This window comes from Mytilus galloprovincialis, chromosome 3, assembly GCF_965363235.1.
Source record: "Mytilus galloprovincialis chromosome 3, xbMytGall1.hap1.1, whole genome shotgun sequence".
NCBI classification, from domain to species: Eukaryota; Metazoa; Mollusca; class Bivalvia; order Mytilida; family Mytilidae; genus Mytilus; species Mytilus galloprovincialis.
This window is the reverse complement of record NC_134840.1, coordinates 82,542,694-82,564,378: the sequence shown is the minus strand read 5'-3', so window position 1 is coordinate 82,564,378 and position 21,685 is coordinate 82,542,694. Positions and strand designations below refer to the sequence as shown.

Below are 21,685 nucleotides of genomic sequence, written 5' to 3'. Positions count from 1 at the left end.
CTGTGTTTTCAACTAAGAGAAAGTTGAGGTTTTTCAAGAACTTCTAAGACTAAGAACAAAACTATATCAACTTCCGGTTAGCTCAAAATCAAGAAAAACTAATCCACTGCAAGAAATAATTATGGCAGACGACTTTCAGTTTGATCCAGGTCCAATATTTAGCTCTAAGTCATTTTAATGTTTGTTCCTTCAATGCATCTTGAAATAAAGCATGGTGTTCTGGCCATGGACTCTTAAAATATGTATATCCTTAAAAAAGTAAATCTTGAAATTGTAGATGATTTCGTTGATAGTGGGTCTCATTGGGGTCTAAGCGTGATGCGGGATTGCCGATTTTTTGTAAGCGTGACACGTGAAAGTCAAATTATTGTGCCGTGAAAACGGGAAATGAAGTCTAACGGGACACGGGAAATTACAAAAAAATGATAATTGCTTACATATATAGCGTAAGCGGGATACGGGAATCTGACAAAACAGTAAGTGGGATCTGGGAGCAGAACCCCCCAATGAGACCCCCTTGATAGAAGTTGCTTCTCACAAGGAAGCTATTAGACCAAGAGTTCTAAGTGATGAAGTTCAAATCATCGCTTCAAGAGGTGGGGATGGACCTTTATCAGGACTCCGGGATCGGGTGTTTTCAAGGCCTAAAATAAAATATTGTTTGTTTCCCCAATCCCGACTGACCCTGCAAAAAACGATGCTACTCATAAAATTTTATTGTCAAAACTAAGTCGAAAATTATTTTATTCATTTCATATATTCAGGCTTGCAACATCGTCCGATACTATGATACTATTCAGGCTTTTTGGAAAAAATAAAATTATTTCCCTACCTACCTACCCACACCTTGCTTCAATGGCACGGTCGGGATTGGGGAAACAAACAATATATTAATTTAGGCCCAAGCTCGGCCGGGATTTCGGGATCCGGGAATTTTTTTTTTTGAATTTCAGATGTAGGAATTTAAATTTCTTTAAATTCAGGACCTTGGTATTGACAGATATCATGTTAATAAGCCAGGGATTTCAGGATCAGGACCCTTTTGACCCTCTCCTTCAACAATTTAATGGACACAAATTTTTGGTTTTGGTTGGCCCTTGGAATATCCTGTTCACAAATTATGTCGGATAAAAGCTCTGCATAACTTATGTTGTATTGTTATGTGTATAACCGACTTTAAATAAATCTTTTATGCTTAATGATAGTGGATATGATCCTTGTGTCGTTACTACAATCCTGTCCACTTTTCCCAAATGTGACCTTCCAAATACAAACGTAAGACTTAATATTACTGGGTTGGTACTTATATGAGCAACACATTTTTTTGTAAATATAAATTTTTCACGTTTGGAATTTCAGTGATGTGTTGATTGATGTCTAGTGTCCAGCATCTCAAAACTATCATATATAGGTGATACCTAACAATCTCGTGAAGATTCCTAATCCTGATCCTAAAGTCACAACTTGTATCTTGGTAATTCTTGGTTTCCTCTTTAGGTTTTAAAATAGGTTGTGACTTTCCTGTCATCAGATAATCACTGAATTTTCAGATTTAAAACTATTAAATGTAAGGGTTTGTGAGAAAGCAGTTTTGATCATACTTCCTTTGTGACATTTTACGACAAAGGAATAAAAATCAGGGAAAGAAGTTTTCTGCCATATGGTTGAAGCTTTTTACGAATGATGGTTGCACCCACTGTAGACCAAAATTGGGCCTTTCTCAATTAATTAAGATATACAATGTAGTATGATACCTGTGCTTCTTGATAAGATCCTGATAGTTGTAATATTTGTTTTTAAAAACTGGATTTTGCATATATGTTTAATTACTTGTCAGCAATTATTATTGACTTTTTAAATGTTACATGCACTTTCATTTTCACACCAGGTCACTTTACAGGAAGTTTTTTTTAACCAGATTATACATGTACAGATAAAGTTCATGTATACAGTAAGTATGTGGTGTACATTTTATTATTTTGTACAGGTTATTACTTGTACAATTAATAACTTGTATGATTGCATCATACATTGTACATGTTATTACTTGTACAAATATAATTGTACAAGTAATTACCTGTATAAATTTTTTGGAGAAAAAGATATTAACTTGTACAACTTACTATCTTTTTGTTATATTTGTTTCATCTTATTAAAAAATTCTTCTCTTTGGGTTTGTTAGTCTGGAGCTCTTTTGGCATTTTGTCGTATTTTTATGCGACTGCAAAAATTGAAATTTTTTGGTCGTATATTTGTATCACGGTGGCGTCGTCGTTGTTGTCGTCGTCTGAAGACATTTGGTTTTCGCACTATAACTTTAGTATAAGTAAATAGAAATCTATGAAATTTAAACACAAGGTTTATGACCATAAAAGGAAGGTTGGGATTGATTTTGGGAGTTTTGGTACCAACAGTTTAGGAATTAGGGGCCAAAAAGGGCCCAAATAAGCATTTTCTTGGTTTTCGCACTATAACTTTAGTTTAAGTAAATAGAAATCTATGAAATTTTGACACAAGGTTTATGACCACAAAGGAAGGTTGGGATTGATTTTGGGAGTTTTGGTCCCAACAGTTTAGGAATTAGGGGCCAAAAAAGGGCCCAAATAAGCATTATTCTTGGTTTACGCACAAAAACTTTAGTATAAGTAAATAGAAATCAATGAAATTTAAACTTAAGGTTTATGAACACAAAAGGAAGGTTGGGATTGATTTTGGGAGTTGAGGTCCCAACAGTTTAGGAATTAGGGGCCAAAAAGGGGCCCAAATTAAACTTTGTTTGATTTTATCAAAAATTGAATAATTTGGGTTCTTTGTTATGCCGAATCTAACTGTGTATGTAGATTCTTAATTTTTGGTCCCTTTTTCAAATTGGTCTACATCAAGGTCCAAAAGGTCCAAAATTAAACTAAGTTTGATTTTAACAAAAATTGAATCCTTGGGGTTCTTTGATAAGCTGAATCTAAACAGTTCGGTGTGAGCCAAGGCTCCGTGTTGAAGGCTGTACTTTAACCTATAATGGTTTACTTTTTAAATTGTTATTTGTATGGAGAGTTGTCTCATTGGCACTCACACCACATCTTCCTATATAAAAATATCTATGTACTTAGATTTTTGATTATTGGCCCAGTTTTCAAGTTGGTCCAAATCGGGGTCCAAAATTAAACTTTGTTTGATTTCAACAAAAATTGAATTCTTGGGGTTCTTTGATATGCTGAATCTAAACATGTACTTAGATTTTTTATTATGGGCCCAGTTTTCAAGTTGGTTCAAATCGTGGTCCAAAATTAAACTTTGTTTGATATCAACAAAAATTGAATCCTTGGGGTTCTTTGATATGCTGAATCTAAACATGTATTTAAATTTTTCATTATAGGCCCAGTTTTCAAGTTGTTCCAAATTGGGGTCCAAAATTAAACTTTGTTTGATTTCAACAAAAATTGTATATATGGGGTTCTTTGATATATGCTTAATCTAACCATGTATTTAGATTTTTGATGTTTGGGCTCAAATTGGTCCACATTGAGGTCTAAAGGGTCCAAAATTGAACTTTATTTGATTTCATCAAAAATTAAATTCTTGGGGTTCTTTGATATGCTGAATCTAACCATTTAGATTTTGGATATTGGACCATAATAGGTAATGTCCAATTTAAAATTTAAAGTTTTTTAGTTTAAGTTCTTAGACCACATTCATTATGTGTCAGAAACCTGTGTTGTGTCAACCATTTAAGCACAATCCAAATTCAGAACTGTATCAAGCTTGAATGTTGTGTCCATACTTGCCCCAATGTTCAGGGTTCAAACTCTATGGTCGTATAAAGGTGCGCCCTGCAGAGCATCTGGTTGTGTTTTGGTCTGTTTTTCTTATACTGTATGCAATAGGTCTACAATATTTGGTGTATTGAATACTTGTAAGGTGTACATGTCTAGCTGACATGTGTCATCTGACCTTGACTTCATTTTCATGGTTCAGTGGTCAAAGTTAAGTTTTTGAGTTTTGGTCTTTTTTTCTAATACTATGTGCAATAGGTCAACTATATTTAATGTATGGAAATATTTTATGATCTTTATGTCAGTCGTGCAGGTTTTATTTGACCTTGACCTTATTTTCACAGTTCATTGCTCAGTGTTAAGCTTTTAAGTTTTGGTCGTTTATTAAACAATAAGCAATATGTCAACTATATTTGTTGAATGGAAGAACTGTTAGCTGTACATGTCAGCCTGGCATGGTTCATCTGACCTTGACCTCATTTTCATGGTTCATTGGTCTTTGTTTAGTTATCTTGGTTAATGTAACGTTTAAGTGACAGTTGTAATAAAGCTTTATACTTAGGACTATCAACATAATATCAATGATTAGTAAAGATGGAGAGACATTTCAGTGTGCACTCTTGTTTTTATACCCCTTCCAAATTTATTTCTCCATGTTTAATGCCTCAAATTGCAAGAAGGGGGGTGAAATTACACTGTAAAAAAATTTGGGTCCAGAATTTTAAAGGAAAGTAGTGATTTGGTCCAGCTGAAAATGGTTAAAAATAAGCACTTCGGAAGCTGTCAAAAGGTTTCAAGACGCCCTAAACATAAAATTGTCCATATTTTGTGTTAGAGCAGATGAAGTTTTCTATAATTTTGATATAATTTGTCCCAAAAGTAGTACAACACACTGTAAAAATTTCATTGAGAAAGCGCAGGTGGGATTTTTTTAATTTTCATTTATCTTCTAAAAGAAATGCACTACGAAATAATTGTGGTCTCGGACCAGTAAGGGCCAAATTTGGCCCCAAATTCAGGTTCATCTGATGATAGATTTTGGACACTTTTTAAACACTAACGTGTCTCCTTCAGTCAATTCAATAAGTTTATGTTTAAGATATAACTGATAAAGTCATTAACGACACTCAAATTCAAGCTGAAATATGAAAAATCTATCAAATACATGTATGCAATAATATGTCACTTTTCAGATGTGTTTTTGTCAAAAATGAAAGTGATCCATGTTCCGTCTCAACCTTTATATATGTTATTTATTATCATCAAATACAACTGATATTAAAATATTAAGAATGAACACAAATGCAGCCACTTCCATTTCCTTGCTAAAATTGTGAGGATTTCAGTAATTTAGCATGACTTAATGATGCTAGTACCCGTTACATGTGCATTGCAGGTATGGGGTAATCGTAATCAGTAATCATAATCAGCTTTAATCGATTACATTTTGCAGTGTAATCCTATGTAATCAGTAATCATGCCATTTCTGATTACAAGTAATCATAATGTAATCGATTACATTGCAAAAAACAGGTGTAATCATGACTACTTTTAGATTACTTTAAGATTACATTCAGATGATTACTTGCTGATTACAAATCTTGTATATATATGAAAATAGTTTTTGATAGACATTATGAAAATAAGAAAATGTAAAGCTTGAATGAAAAATCATGAAACTGGTATTCACAATGATGGGAACTTGTTAAATGTGATAAATTGTATCATCGATATAACAAATTTGTATAACCAAGTGTTTTATTTTGTAAACATTTAACTAAAGGAAATTGCCTCTCCAATATTGTGTTGTGAGATTGAGCTCTTATGATACAAGAATATGCCTTGAAAGCATTTTTTTCCTTGATTGAAAACTTCTGATGTTAACTCCAATTTCATATACCGGTAAGTTTAACCAATATTTTTACATAACTACATTGAAATTCAAATCCGGAAAACATTTAGTTCCAATTTTACTTTGATGGTCGACATAAATATATGAGCTCACTTAATTCAAAAGGGAAGTTAAAACCAGATTTCATTTATTGACAAATTGAATTAATTTTGTTTTCCATAAATTTGTGTATAATATGTGCTTTCTAATTTTTATTCTATATCAACTTTGAGCCTTACAGCTCATCAGCACAAACAAGTACATGTACAGTGTATACATATGGCATAATATTACAAACAATATGCATAGTAAACAACAGGTGATGTCAGAAGATTCATTAGTACAAAATATATTTTTATTAAAATAAACTGTTTCTTAATTTATGGAGAAATGTATATATTTTCCTAAGTTACAAAGCTGTTTTGTGTTTTCACCTGACAATAATTATTAATTAGATCAAGTATTAAAAAATTTCAAACAAAATAATGACAATCAACCACTTTTAACTTTATTGATATTGTTATTAAGACAATAAAATTTTAATACCCAAGCTCACCTATTGTTTGTTGAAAAAAAATGAAGTGGTGATTAACACCTGTAAAAACATTAATGGATGTGTCAATTATGTCCCAACAGACAATAAAACTATACTTATTTAATTTTTTCTTTTTGGTTCAGGTTTTTTGTTAATTAGGCAGTTGGTTAAAATTTGTAGAAAAAAATAAAGTTATATCTTTTACATAGAGAAAGGACATGCACTTGTCTGTAATTTTATCAAATTACACATGTTACACACTGAACTTGTCTATAAATTCTTTTAATTAAGGCTTTTAAAAAAATCACCAAAATTAGCTTTTTTGTGAGGATAAAAAATTATAAAAAAAACTTTGATATTGCAATATACAATGTAATCATAAGTAATCTAAAGTAATCATGATTACTTTAAAGAAAAGTAATCTAATGTAATCGATTACATATGAAAAAGGGTGTAATTGTAATGTAATCGATTACATCCCTGGTGCATTGAATTGTCAAAAACAGCCCATAATTATGTAACAGAAGTATTCTCCTTTTCCATGAATAGCTAAACGTATAAATTTTAACAATTTTGTAATGCTGCTTTATTTTGGGTCCAAAAGGGGGTCTTACTGGGCCTACTCCTTGGAAATGGTACCATATTAATAAGTTTTTGTACTTATATGACCTGTTCTAAATCATTACCAGATAAATCATTAAATTGATAAAAGATAACATTATGCAAAATGTAAAGACATATTTTTCTTAGAACATTAACATCCTGATATGGTCACTTCATATATCTTGGCATCCTTGGTTATATTGTCTTTTGGTGTAGCACATCCTATGTAGAGTTGTCCTGCTGGAGAGAATGCAAGAGACACTGGTAACACTTTGTTTATGTCACTTGTTTTATAACATGTCATCAGCAGGCCAGCATTGTTCAGGATATGAAGCGTGTGAGAAATTAGATCAGCTACAATAACATTGTCTCTAGATGTTGTTACTATGACTCCAGGATAGAATGGTCTGTCCTTGTTGATCTCTTTGTCTCCTGTATAGATATTGATGATATCACCACCCTGTCCTAACACTACTACTCTGCCTCTGTCATTACTTATGTTATCCACCACATGAATATTACCATAACTTGTACTGGCTATTCTCAAGGGAAAGGTAAAAATAGGTTGTTTATGTTGATCATGTTCATACACTCTCTCATGGTTTCCATTCTGATTCATTAGTATTACAACTTTTCTGTCTTTATTACCACATCCTACTAAAACTTTATTGTCACTGGTGATATAAACTGCTATAGAATGTAATGGTGACACATTATATACTGAGTCTCTTAGTTCACCTGTATTATTACTGATCTTTTTTATTCTTGAATCCCCTGTAGATATAAGTAGATTGTTTGATTGTGTAACAGCCATACCATAAACCTTGATATTAAAGCTGGATAGTATGTTCAGTTTGGTTCCTTCAGGTTTTACTCTCTGTAATACTTTATCTGTGTAACTACTTATCCACAGTGAATCATCATCACAATAAGATATATGACTTACTCCAGATACTTCAGTCTGATATTGTTTATTGATGTTCAGCTCTACAACAGTCGGTTGTCCCACATCTTTAATGTTTACTACCTGATGATCCTCTGTATCCTTTAAGTTTGGATGTACTTTTTCTTTGCAATGATTACACAGTAAATTATCACAATCAATACACCTCCACTTAATGGGTCGGTCAGTTTCACATATTCCACATTTAGCTGGAGCTTGACTCCTTATAGCAGACTGAGAGAATGCCATTATTGTTATATAAGAATGAAATCAGTAATGTGTTTACTTTATTGTTTGTATCTAAGGATCATTCACTAGTGTAAATAATACTACCTTGATCAGGTATATGATTTTGGTTGTTTCAGGCTATTAAAATAGGTTATAAAAGTATAAATTTGTGTCAAGTAGTTTTTTTATTATATCACATTGAAGCCAAACCTGATTAAATAAGAATCTGTGAGATCCCATTAATGTTTACGTCTGGTATCCATAGCAACCATGATTTTTTTTAATGTTTTTGTATTAAAAGAAATTCAGAGCACCGTGTTATGTTCTATGTATTAAGTAAGTAGGTAAATTATTTATTATAGTGACATGTGTTTTTCACAAAATATTATATAATACAGTGAGATATAAAAACAATAATTAGAACAAACGACCCTTTGGGTCTATAAGTCACTTTAAACATGAATTTCACTGGTACGACGAACAAAAATAAATAAATTTTATTGAAAGTTATCACATAAAAAGTTTTATATGAATGAACAAAAAAGATTTACAGTCAATTTGATTTAAATATATCTTCTGACATCAGACTCAGACTTCTCTTGAACTGAATTTTAATGTGCATATTGTTATGCGTTTACTTTTCTACATTGGTTAGAGGTATAGGGGGAGGGTTGAGATCTCACAAACATGTTTAACCCCGCCACATTTTTGCGCCTGTCCCAAGTCAGGAGCCTCTGGCCTTTGTTAGTCTTGTATTATTTTAATTTTAGTTTCTTGTGTACAATTTGGAAATTAGTATGGCGTTCATTTTCACTGGACTAGTATATATTTGTTTAGGGGCCAGCTGAAGGACGCCTCCAGGTGCTGGAATTTCTCGCTACATTGAAGACCTGTTGGTGACCCTCTGCTGTTGTTTTTTATTTGGTCGGGTTGTTGTCTCTTTGACACATTCCCCATTTCCATTCTCAATTTTATTGTAGATTCTTTATTCATTCTCCATTATAAGAATATCTTTTGACTTATTATACGACCACAAAAATTGAAAATTTTTTGGTCGTACATTGGTATCAAGTTGGCATCGTCGTCATCCGAAGACATTTGGTTTTCGCACTCTAACTTTAGTAAAAGTAAATAGAAATCTATGAAATTTAAACACAAGGTTTATGACCATAAAAGAAATGTTGGGATTGATTTTGGGTGTTTTGGTCCCAACAGTTTAGGAATTAGGGGCCAAAATGGGCCCAAATAAGCATTTTTCTTGGTTTTGGCACACAATAACTTTAGTATAAGTAAACAGAAATCTATGAAATTTTAACATAAGGTCTATGACCACAAAAAGAAGGTTGGGATTGATTTTGAGAGTTTAAGTCCCAACACTTTAGGAATTCAGGGCCAAAAACAGGTCCCAAATAAGCATATTTCTTGGTTTTTGCACAATAACTTTAGTTTAAGTTAATAGAAATCTATGAAATTTTAACACAAGGTTTATGACCAAAAAAGGAAGGTTTTGGATTGATTTTGGGAGTTTTGGTCCCAACGAATTAGGGGTCAAAAGGGTCCAAAATTAAACTTTGTTTGATTTCATCAAAAAATAAATCATTGGGGTTCTTTGATATGCCAAATCTAACCGTGTATTCAGATTCTTAATTTTTGGTCCTGTTATCAAATTGATCTACATTAAGGTCCAAAGGGTCCAAAATCAAACTTAGCTTGATTTTAACAAAAATTGAATTCTTGGGGTTCTTTGATATGCTGAATCTAAACATGTACTTAGATTTTTGATTATGGGCCCAGTTTTCAAGTTGGTCCAAATCAGGGTCCAAAATTATTATATTAAGTATTGTGCTATATAATAGCAAGAAATTTTCAATTGCACAGTATTGCACAATAGCAAGAAATCTTCAATTGCACAGTATTTTGCAATAGCAAGAAATTTTCAATTGCACAGTATTGCGCAATAGCAAGAAATCTTCAATTGCACAGTATTGTGCAATATCAAGAAATTTTCAATTGCACAGTATTGTGCAATAGCAAGAAATATCTAATTGCACAATATTTCGCAATAGCAAGAAATTTTCAATTGCACAGTTTTGCGCAATAGCAAGAAATATTTTTAAATTGCACAGTATTGTCCCGTTTTCAAATCGGTCTACATTAAGGTCCAAAGAGTCAAAAATTAAACTTTGTTTGATTTCAACAAAAATTGAATATATGGGGTTCTTCAATATGCTGAATCTAACCATGTATTTAGATTTTTAATATTTGGGTTGGTTATCAAATTGGTCCACATTGCGGTCTAAAGGATCTAAAATTGAACATTATTTGATTTCATCAAAAATTGAATTCTTGGGGTTCTATGATATGCTGAATCTAACCATGTATTTAGATTTTAGATATTGGACCATAATAGGTAAATGTTCAATTTAAAATTTTTAAGTTTTTAAGTTTTAGTTCTTAGACCACATTCATTCTGTGTCAGAAACCTATGTTGTGTCAACTATTTAATCACAATCCAAATTCAGAGCTGTTTCAAGCTTAAATGTGTCCATACTTGCCCCAACTGTTCAGGGTTCGACCTCTGCGGTCATTTAAAGCTGTGCCCTGCGGAGCATCTGGCTGAAATTTATATTGGGTTTTCTTTCCTTTTCTTTTTTTCAAGTGTTTATTATTAGTGATTTTGAAATGTTTGAATTTTACAAACAAACGATGGATGCAAACTGCAAAGTAATGATAGAAGCTAACATGACACCTTGTGCAAATTTGGCTTAACAGCTTGAAGCCACTTAAATATGGACTTTTTTATGTTGTGCAAAGTGACATAGTTGTTTAAAGCAAAAATAAATTGCAACCCTTCTTCCATTTATTTTCAAACATACATCTGACATGACAAAAAGTTGCATAAATAATATCATATATTGGAAACAAAAGTCAAGCCTAATGAATTAAATAACCTTTTTGTTTGCACAAGACAAGGAAGCATGACATCTCGAATTACACACTAAGTTCAATTTTTTGCATATACATTTGCCTGTCAACATGGCATTGGCAACCACTAAAAGAAAGCAATTGTACTGCTTTCCTGACGTTAACCTCAGTGTTCTCTTGTATGTCCTATATTGTCAAATCCTTTCTCTGAATCTTTTCGATTGGATTTCGACTCATTAAACCAATCATTATTCCAACTTTTGTTCCTATTATGTATCCATTTTCTGCAATATTCAGCTCAACACCTTTGATATTTCTACAGTCCATCAGTTTCTGTTTCAGTGTTTGTGTCAAGATCGGTTTCTGTTTTAGTGTTTGTGTCCAAATTGGTTTCTGTTTCAGCATATGTGCCAGTTTCACTGTAGGTTTCTGTCTCAATGTTTGTTCTGACATTGTCGTCTCTAGAAGCTAATAATGGAAATTAAATCTTCCTCCGTTTCTAGAGTGTCAAGTAATTCTTTTTGTAAGGGCTGACGATGACAAGCCAACTTTCGGGTCACTCTGAATAATACTTTATACAGCGACTGATCAATATCAAGCATCAATAGCAACAACAACTTGAATCATTAATGTTAGTTTTCTGCTAAAGTCAGTTTGGAAATCAGTTTGATATGAACTACAAAAATGTACTTGTGACTGGTCAATGATGTTTTGTATGAAGTTGCATTACCATCAGTTCATATCTGTAGGCCAAGGTAAAGTAATGATTTGTACAAGTTATTATCTTTTTCTCAGTAAAAATTGTACTAGTAATTATTTGTATAAAAATTTTGTACAAGTAATAACATGTACACAAAATATATATACATGTAAACATACATTTACCCAAATTCATTCTTTCTTATTTCAGCTTCTTCTGCAAGCATTGTGCTACCCTCATTAGCATACTCCCCCTTCCTCTAAATGTCTTGATCTTATGCACATAAATAAATGAAAAACATTACCAAGATTTTCATGCCATCTATTATTTTGATTTTTGAAAAAAGGCAAAACATAAAGATTATTTTTATTGCAATTTAAATTCAGTTATAATATGTATAATCTGATATGGGAATGACAGTTATTACTGTGATACTCACCTGGTTGTTTTAATTGCATTAATAAAAAATTTGGTAATTGCTAAAGTAACTGGAAATAAATTGAGATTTGGCTTATATTTCAATCCATATTTACATAATGCATAAATGTATGGTGCTTACATGTAGATTAACGATAAGTTTTGTAACTTGAACCACAACATAAAATTGAGTTTGACAGGAATATGTCTATTTAAAGAGATAACAACCCGACCAATGAGCAGAAAACATACCTTTTTCTAGGCTTTTGAAATGCATGGATCCTGTATAAATATTAGCTTTGTTTACTACTAATCCTAAATGTGTAATAAAAATTTTCTCATTACAGAATTGAATTATGATGAAGCTACTCTTGAACAACAAAGACAAATAGAAAAAGATGTAAGTTTATTGTATTGAACTTATTGTAGGAAAGTGAATGACATTATCAGCACATTGTAGGAAGTATTCAACATTTTGATATTCACATAAACATTTAAAGATAGTGGAATTACCAACATGACCAATAGAATTTTTTTTTGGGGGGTATAGTTGGCCATTTGTAATTTGTTTTTAAGGTCAATTAGTCAATTCTTGACAACTTTCTTATGACTTTCAAAATAAAAATGAAAGCAATACATTTGTAGTTCAATTTACATTGTATAGCACCTATATTATACTGAGTATATATGAATAAAAGATGTGTGGTATACATCAATAAGACAGCAACCCCAAGAGTATCTAGAGGTCAACACACATTTTCAGGGGTTCAAATAAGCAGTGGTCCGAGTTCCCTGACCTACATGTATAAACTTTACGGCCGGACTTCCGATTTGGTTATTAGCTGCACTGGACGGACTTTTGATTTTCAAGTTTCAGAAAACATATATGATGAATTTCTGTATGACACACTTTGTTATAACTTGTAAATTGATGTGGTAATGAGTAAGGATAAAATAGCTTTGTGCTGAAATTTAGTTTTAACTCAGTGATCTACTTCCCGGTTCATTAATAGTAGAGTGCTTTCGTTGAGGTCCACTTTTGCTAAACCATGAGTTTGTTTTGCTTTGGTGTCACATCTTCATTTCTAAGAGAAAAACGGGTGAGGCAGATGAAATTCTGACTACTTCGGGTGTAGCCACTAGATGTAGCTAAACAAAAGTAGTCCAACAACGAAGCTATTTAAAAAGTTTAAACAAGAATAAAAGTTATGATCACCAGAAACTTGTTCGAAAATTCCAGTCTCATTGACAAAAGATGGCCCTTGGCTTCACTTTGGAGAAGCTTTAGGAACCATGACCTGTGAATATTGTAAAATACCCAACCCACTCTGATAGGCATAGTGCTTTAGTGAGAGGAACAAAAAAATCCTAAAATTGATCTGATCAAAAGTCAAATGTTTGGACCTTTCATCATAAGGTGTGGACCTTCCACTTTACTGTTGTAAAGGTCCAGGACTTTTCAGTGAAAAATGTTAATTTTAACCCCTGATTTGTAGGTCTTCAACAAAGGACAATAATGAGTAAATTACAGAACAGAGGTCTTCAACAATGAACAAATTCTATAATAAATTAATGATAAAAAAGATAAAAAGATTTAAGCTGACAGTATCCATGAAACTTGAAAGACTTTGGGACTAGACCTGATCAGATGGTGTCCATGGGGAAAAATTAGTACATACAATTTGCTTTGTTTCACTAGTACTTTAATATTTGAACTTGATAGAATCAATAAACCAAAACTATCAATGCATAGGAATGGGGGTGATGGTGAATATTTGTAAATCTGCTACTGCAACTAAAAATCATGTCAAGACAAGTTAAATCTCCAAGGCTCCATGTTGAAAACCTTACTTTGACCTATAATGATTTACTGTTACAAATTGTGACTTAGATGGAGAGTTGTCTCATTGGCAAAAAAATGCATAGTATTTACAAATGACATATCAGCTATTTCAAGGAACATGTTGCAGTGATGACATGGATTTGTTAACATTTGACTTTTTTTTTCAATTCATGAAAGTATGATTCTTTATGTGTTTTTTATTACATGTTTTGTAGATAGCTGATGCACAGCCTTTGATCAGTGACAGAATTGGTCTTGATCAAGTAATAAAAGAATACACTGCTGGTGAAGATCAAGTATTTGTCAGAAAAATTGAGGTAGATTAATGAGTATTATATAATAACATATTCCTCCTCCTCTTCAGAATCATACCCTCAGAAAAGACTCTCCACACACCACTTTGACCGATTTTCATTTTTAAAATATGTCAATGTTGTTTCAAAAATTATTTTCAAAATTTACTGAATGAATGAATGAACCTAAGTTTTAGTATTTGTAAGGCACAATGAAACTAATTTTCTTCATTTTACCTTAATGTTGAATATTATGAAAATATTGTTTTACATTCAAGTGTTGTGAAAGGCACTCAATAACAAACAAATCATGTCAAAATCTATGGCTTTAGTTCACAGATTGTCTATCTAGGAGAACTTTATCCTATAAATATTTTCACTACAAGTCCATGTCATAAATTTGCATCACATACATGACATATTTCTCAGCAAACATGCATGGTGACACATACAATGTAGTGAAAAAAAAAATTATTTCAAAATTGAGATTTATTCAAAATTGGAAAGAAAACTAAGAAAAAAATACAGGCATTAAAGTCATATGAAACCTCAAATTGAAAAAAAATAATGCATATGTATTTTATAACTAAATGGAAAGTTTTCATTATAAAACTTATGTACATATACTTTTTTCTGAAGAAAATTCTTTAATTTGTTCATATTTTGAAGAAGTTTACTTCATTTGAATTGCTTGCGTCCAGGAAGCAATTCGCCGATATATTTTCCATATGCAAAGTGACCTCAGCGTGATTCTCTCGTAAAAATCTGGTGATTGCAATACGCATGGATCTGTCCTTAAAATAAACTATTGTCTGATTGTACATGTTAAACACGTGCTCAATATCCACGTTTAATTGTTGATCGTTTACTATAAGGTGTCAATCGCCTTGGTAAACTTCAGCTTCTAAACACATATCTAAGAAGCTGCCATATTTTCACTTCATAACAAACAGAGAAAGAAAAAAATTGACGATTATTCGATATGGTTGTGTAAAAAATGATAAAATTTTGCACAGAAGACTATGTTTATGATATATACGTGCATTGGTTCAAGAATTGGATAAACATTATTTTTCACCGGTCACTCGTTTCGTATGACTTTAAAGTAGAAAATAATTCTATTGAAATTTCAAAAGGTAGCAATTAAAATTTCAAAGGATGAAATAATTTTATGTGCCCATTATAGGATTTGGATTTATATTACAGTATATTAGAAATATGAGCCCATATATTCTGTGCAGATCCTGAATATCATATAATGTCCCCTGAATCTAAGGGCAGATATCTATTGTTATTGGTCTGAGTTCTTTTTTAATTGTCTAACATTTATTATACCCCCGCTTTAAAAAAGGGGGGGTATACTGTTTTACCTCTGTCTGTCAGTCCGTCCGTCCGTCCGTCCGTCAGTCCGTCCGTCCGTCAGTCAGTCAGTCCGTCCCATGAAACTTTCGTCACATTTTTCTCAGGAACTACACATCCACCCTTTCTGTAATTTGGTATCAACATTTATATATGTCAGCCACACCGTGTGATGCGTTTTCAGATTCATCACTTGACAACTTCCTGTTTACCGAACACTTGTCTGATTTTACACATGATAGCCAAGTTGAAAATTTTCGTCACATTTTTCTCAGAAACTACAATACAAGGATTTCTGAAATTTGGTTTCAGGATTTATATTAGTCAGCTATACCGTGTGATGCGTTTTCAGAATCATCACTCGACAACTTCCTGTTTACCGAACACTTGTATGATTTTACACATGATAGCCAAGTTGAAAATTTTCGTCACATTTTTCTCAGGAACTACAATACAAGGATTTCTGAAATTTGGTTTCAGGATTTATATAAGTCAGCTATACCGTGTGATGCGTTTTCAGATTCATCACTCGACTACTTCCTGTTTACCGAACACTTGTATGATTTTACACATGATAACCAAGTTAAAAATTTTCGTCACATTTTTCTCAGGAACTACAATACAAGGATTTCTGAAATTTGGTTTCAGGATTTTTATAAGTCAGCTATACCGTGTGATGCGTTTTCAGATTCATCACTCGACAACTTCCTGTTTACCGAACACTTGCATATTTTTACACTATTAATATTATCCACTTGCGGCGGGGGTATCATCAGTGAGCAGTAGCTCGCAGTTTCACTTGTTTTACTCTAGGAAATGAAATCAACATATAAATGTGTTAGAAAAACAAGAGCTGATGGAAACTGTTTCTTTCGAGCATATGGTTATGCCTGCTTTGAAAATTTCTTGACAGATAAAGCAGACTACAAAAGGTTGGTTTTGTTTAAAAATATGAGTTCAGCAGGACTTTGGTCAGTTTGGGATGAGCAAAACAAGTTAAAAAAATGTTTCTGAGTACATTCATTGACATAAAAAAAAATTCAAGTATACTATTACAAAATTTTAAATACTGAAAACCAACTTATTTTTGCTACTTTCATGAGTAGAAAAATAATGCGAAAATAAATTGTTGCAAAAATGTAAAAAAATAAATCATTCTTACTTCATCTACTATGAGTAAATTTGATTAAGACGAATTTAATCACAGTGAAAAAGGATAGATAGGGCAAAATGCTAAATAAAGTAACCACTAAAATAAGTTGGTTTACAGTAGTTGTCTCCAAAGGTAGTAAGCTTAACAGCAATAGGTTATGTATAAACAACAATGATGGAAGGTAATCTAATTTAAATAACTTTGCATAATTCATATTCTTGTAACATCTAGTTTCTTGTATAATTGCAATACTTACCTATAGGCAAAACAAGTTGAAAAGATATCAAAATAGTTTATACTTGTGATTCTAATTAAGTACGCCAGACGCGCGTTTCGTCTACATAAGACTCATCAGTGACGCTCATATCAAAATATTTATAAAGCCAAACAAGTACAAAGTTGAAGAGCATTGAGGATCCAAAATTCCAAAAAGTTGTGCCAAATACGGCTACGGTAATCTATGCCTGGGATAATTATACATAAAGATTACTGGCTATTTCACATTTTAATTGTAGATTCCATGAGGTTTGTGACAAAACAAAAGACGATCTGATCACCCTTGGTTTTCCACAGTTTACAATAGAAGACTTTCATACTAATGTAAGATTCTGACGAAGAATTAAGGCATCCACACAATACTGAAACCTCCTTGTTACCTTAAGATCTTTTTAATAGATTCTTGTTTTACTAACTTGGTTAATTATAGTTAAAAACTTAATCTTTTAGTTATCATTTTATATTATCAAACTTAGTATGTATATTTTTACTACAATTCTTCAACTCTACAATTCTCAGTTTTGGCTATACGTTCTGTTCTTATCTATCAAGTCATGAATATTCAAAAGATCAGAAGGCGTGTCAAAATTGTAGCATTCACAATAATGACCAACCCAGTACACACCACTCTGATTTTATTGACCAATATTAAAAAGATAAATATATCACCTCTGTTTTTTTACAGGTTTTTATTGTGTTGTTAGGTTTGATATTTCATTGCTAATCAATTAACTCTTTTTTTTTACATATAAATATACATACCTACATGTATTATATAAGTAAAAGCTGTAAAATACTACCTGAATAGTACAGCCATACCAGTGAAACTACCACTAACTCAAACCAAAATAAGAATGAGCACATGATTTGGAAAAGCAGTACTAGTATCAAGAAAACAAATTACTAGAGGCAACAATTTTGAATTTTCTGTTTCACAATTTTTCTGCCTAAAATGAGTTAATTTTTTTTCGTATAGAACTTTTATTAATATCTTCTGTTTTCTTTGCTTCATGCAGTTTATGGAAGCAGTTACCAAACTAGAAACCATAGATCAAGAAGAATTAATATCCATGTTTAATGACCAAGGTCTCTCAGATTACCTGGTGGTTTACCTAAGGTAACTTAATCTTCTTTTTTTCATTACAAAGTCTAGGAACTTTTATCAATTTACTTTTGACTGAATAAACTAATGACTGTTTTAAGTCTGTTTATCTTATACATTTATAAAACAAAACTTTACATGAAAACACATCTGTGTAAGTGCTTTAATTGATAGATTCCAATTTTTCATTATAAATGTATGCTTATAAAATTGGTTTAATTTCCAGAGTTTTTAAGGCTTTGTACATAACAGATGAATAAAAAATATGCCTTTTACTACATATTGATTATCTTTGGAATGAAACATTGCTGAAATATTGTCATACTGACCTAAATTAAATCATCAAAAAGAAAAAAAAGAAAAAAATGGGTAATGCCTTATTTACACAGTTATATGCATTATGGATTAGAATCCTGGTCATACATGCTAAAGGGAAAATAAATCAAATTTACTAATTTCAAAACACTAATAGTATTCTGTATCCTTTTGAAGTTCACTCACAGCTCTAGTTCTTTGGTAATTGAATACATATTAACGAAGAAGAAATTGAAGACCATGTTTGATGTTTCAACTTATTCAAGTTCTTCACTCTTTTATTTCAAAATTTGTCCATCACTTAAAAGTTGAATTGTGATTTAACTTTGTTAACATTAGAAGATATGACAGAAAAAATACAATTTGATTTGTAATTGAAACTAATTAGCTTTCCCATTATATTAGACCCCTACAGACGAAGTCGAAGGGGACTTTATATTTGCAATCTGTCTGTCTATCTGTCTGTCTGTCCATCCGTCAGTCAAGCAAATCAGTTTTCCACTCTTTTTTTCTTCATGATTAAAGATATATATTTGATAGTAAGTGTATTGTTTTATCATGACAAGTTATAGATCAAGTTCATATTTTGTTCCCGTTTGATGATTTTGTTCAGAGTTATGGTCCATGGACTTGGAATTCACTTAAATAATCGTTTTCCACACTACTTTTGTCATGCTTGAAGATATTGATTTAATATTTGATATATATATATATTACACCATGAAAAGTTATACATGTAGATCAAGTTAGAATTTTGTTCCAATACAATGAATTTTTAATCGGTAGGGGACTATGTATTGCCATGCAATACTCTCAGAATCCTTGTTTTATTTTGTTTTATGTTCAACAGGTTGATCGTGTCTGGTCTGTTACAAAAGGAACATGAATTTTATGCTAATTTTATAGAAGGGTATGCCACAGTTAAAGATTTTTGTGGTCATGTAAGTATTATTTACATAGGCGGATCCTGGGGCCCCGGGCCCCCCCTTTCGAGGGAAAAATTTGGTTGATTATATAGGGAATCACTGAAGCATGACTGGAGCGGTCCCCCCTTATGAAAAGTTCTGGATCCGCCACTGATTTATTATGCTATGATCATGGAAATAAGATAAGATGTATATCTTCTGTTTGAAACTCATTTGAGACCATTGAAAGGATGTCAGCAAGCTTCATAGAATAATTCCATACAGATCGTTTGAAAATGAAGCAGTTGTTTTAATGAGATTTTTTGCTTTCTGTATTGTTTATGTTTTGCACAAGGTTGAAGGAGGTACTTTAAACCTTTTATTCTGCATATTCACATCATTGATAGATTTCATGTGGCCCTCATATCGCATTTCCATGTTATTTAACTTTCAAATTTATTTATGCGTCCAAGCTTTGACATCTTTAAAACCTGTTGTTTATTGATAAAGAATGGATACTGACCTCTAGATGCTTCCTCTTTTGTGGGCTGTTCATTTTTTTATGCCCCTATTAGGGACATTATATTTTTGTGTCTGTGTGTCCGATTTTTTGTTCGTCCGACTTCTCTGCTAAGCATTTACATTAATGAGTTAGATCAAAGACTGGTTATTTCTGAAAGTTTATTTGCATATGTCTACTGCTTATAATTATGAACAAGCTTCAGTCAAAATAATGTATTTATTTAATATTTATTTTGTTTTATAGGAAGTTGAACCAATGGGTAAAGAGAGTGATCACATACACATAACAGCTCTAACACAAGCACTAGGGGTACCAGTACAAGTGTTATATATGGATCATAGTGAAGGAAGTAAATGTAATCTACACGTCTTTCCAGAGGACTCTAAACCTTCCATTACTTTATTATACAGACCTGGACATTATGACGTGTTATATTCATGACAAAACACAATTCATTTTGCATAACACGATGTTTATTGTCTTCTTTTTGTTCATTACTTTTTATCAAATGTATAAAACTTTATAAAGATTCAAATTTCTTACCATGTAAAGTTGTGGTTTTTTCCCGGAAGGCAAACTGTTGTAGTTATAAACATAATGTCAACATGATTGCCACGATGATGCCAAAGAATCTGTTCAAATTCTGGTTATTAAACTTTTTATTATTTGGCTAAATATCTGACCAGGAATACTGTAAATTCAAAAATTACTTCGAAGTTTTTTGTTATTGCGAAAAATAGGAGAGAATTGTAAATGCAGTAATTTAAACTCACATTAAAAATATATATGAATTAAACAGGATTTTTCTTAAAATCCCATTTAAGTCTTAAAGGACAAAATCGCGATAATAAATGCATGCAAAAATTTCTGAATTTACAGTATGAAATTTGTGGTAATACCATTTTTAGCTCACCTGGCCCAAACTTTTACAAAAATCTTCTCCTCTGAAACTACTGGGCCAAATTTAACCAAACTTGGCCACAATCATCAGTGGGGTATCTAGTGTAAAAAATATGTCATGTGACTGGGCCAACCAACCAAGATGGCCGCCATGGCTAAAAATAGAATGTAGGGGTAAAATGTAGACTTTGGCTTATATCTCTGAAACCAAAGCATTTAGAGAAAATTTGACAGGGGTAAAATTGTTTATCAGATTTATCTGTCCTGAACTTTTCAGATGAATCGGACAATCCGTTGTTGGGTTACTGCCCCAGAATTGATAATTTTAAGGAAATTTTGCTGTTTTTGGTTATTATCTTGAATATAATTATAGATAGAGATAAACTGTAAACAGCAATAATGTTCAGCAAAGTAAGATCTACAAATAAGTCAACATGACCAAAATGGTCAGTTGACCCCTTAAGGAGTTATTGCCCTTTATAGTCAATTTTTTTTTCAATTTTCCGTAAATTTTTGTTATCTTGTACAAAAATCTCCTCTGAAACTACTAAGACAAATTTAACCAAACTTGTCCACAATCATCATTAGGGTATCTAGTTTAAAAAATGTGTCTGATGACCCTGCCTGCGAACTAAGATGGTGGACATTGCTAAAAGTAGTACATAGGGTAAAATGCAGTTATTGGCTAAAATCTTAGAAACCAAAGCATTTAAGGCAAATCTGATGGGATAAATTTGTTCGTTAGGTCAAAGTCTATCTGCCATGAAATTTTCAGACCAATCAGGCAACCTTTTGTTGGTTTGCTGCCACTGAGTTGGTAATTTTCAGAAAATTCTGCAGCTTTTGGTTATTATCTTGAATATTATTATAGATATAGATAAACTGTAAACAGCAATATTGTACAGCAAAGTAAGACCTACAAATAAGTTAACATAATCAAAATTGTAAATTGACTCCTTAAGGAGTTATTGCTCTTTATAGCCAATTTTTAACAATTTTCAGAA

General features: G+C 32.0%; 1 protein-coding gene across 1 annotated transcript; it reads left to right on the top strand.

Moving 5' to 3' along the window:
- The first annotated feature begins 18 nt into the window (after positions 1 to 18).
- Positions 19 to 20,332, top strand: LOC143069141 (ubiquitin thioesterase OTUB1-like). Its single transcript, XM_076243626.1, has 8 exons — positions 19 to 149; positions 12,360 to 12,412; positions 14,071 to 14,172; positions 16,321 to 16,439; positions 17,176 to 17,260; positions 17,953 to 18,053; positions 19,204 to 19,294; positions 20,025 to 20,332. The coding sequence occupies exons 1-8, from the start codon at positions 122 to 124 to the stop codon at positions 20,220 to 20,222; spliced, it is 777 nt and encodes a 258-aa protein (XP_076099741.1). The 5' UTR covers positions 19 to 121; the 3' UTR covers positions 20,223 to 20,332.
- The last annotated feature ends 1,353 nt before the right edge of the window (positions 20,333 to 21,685 follow it).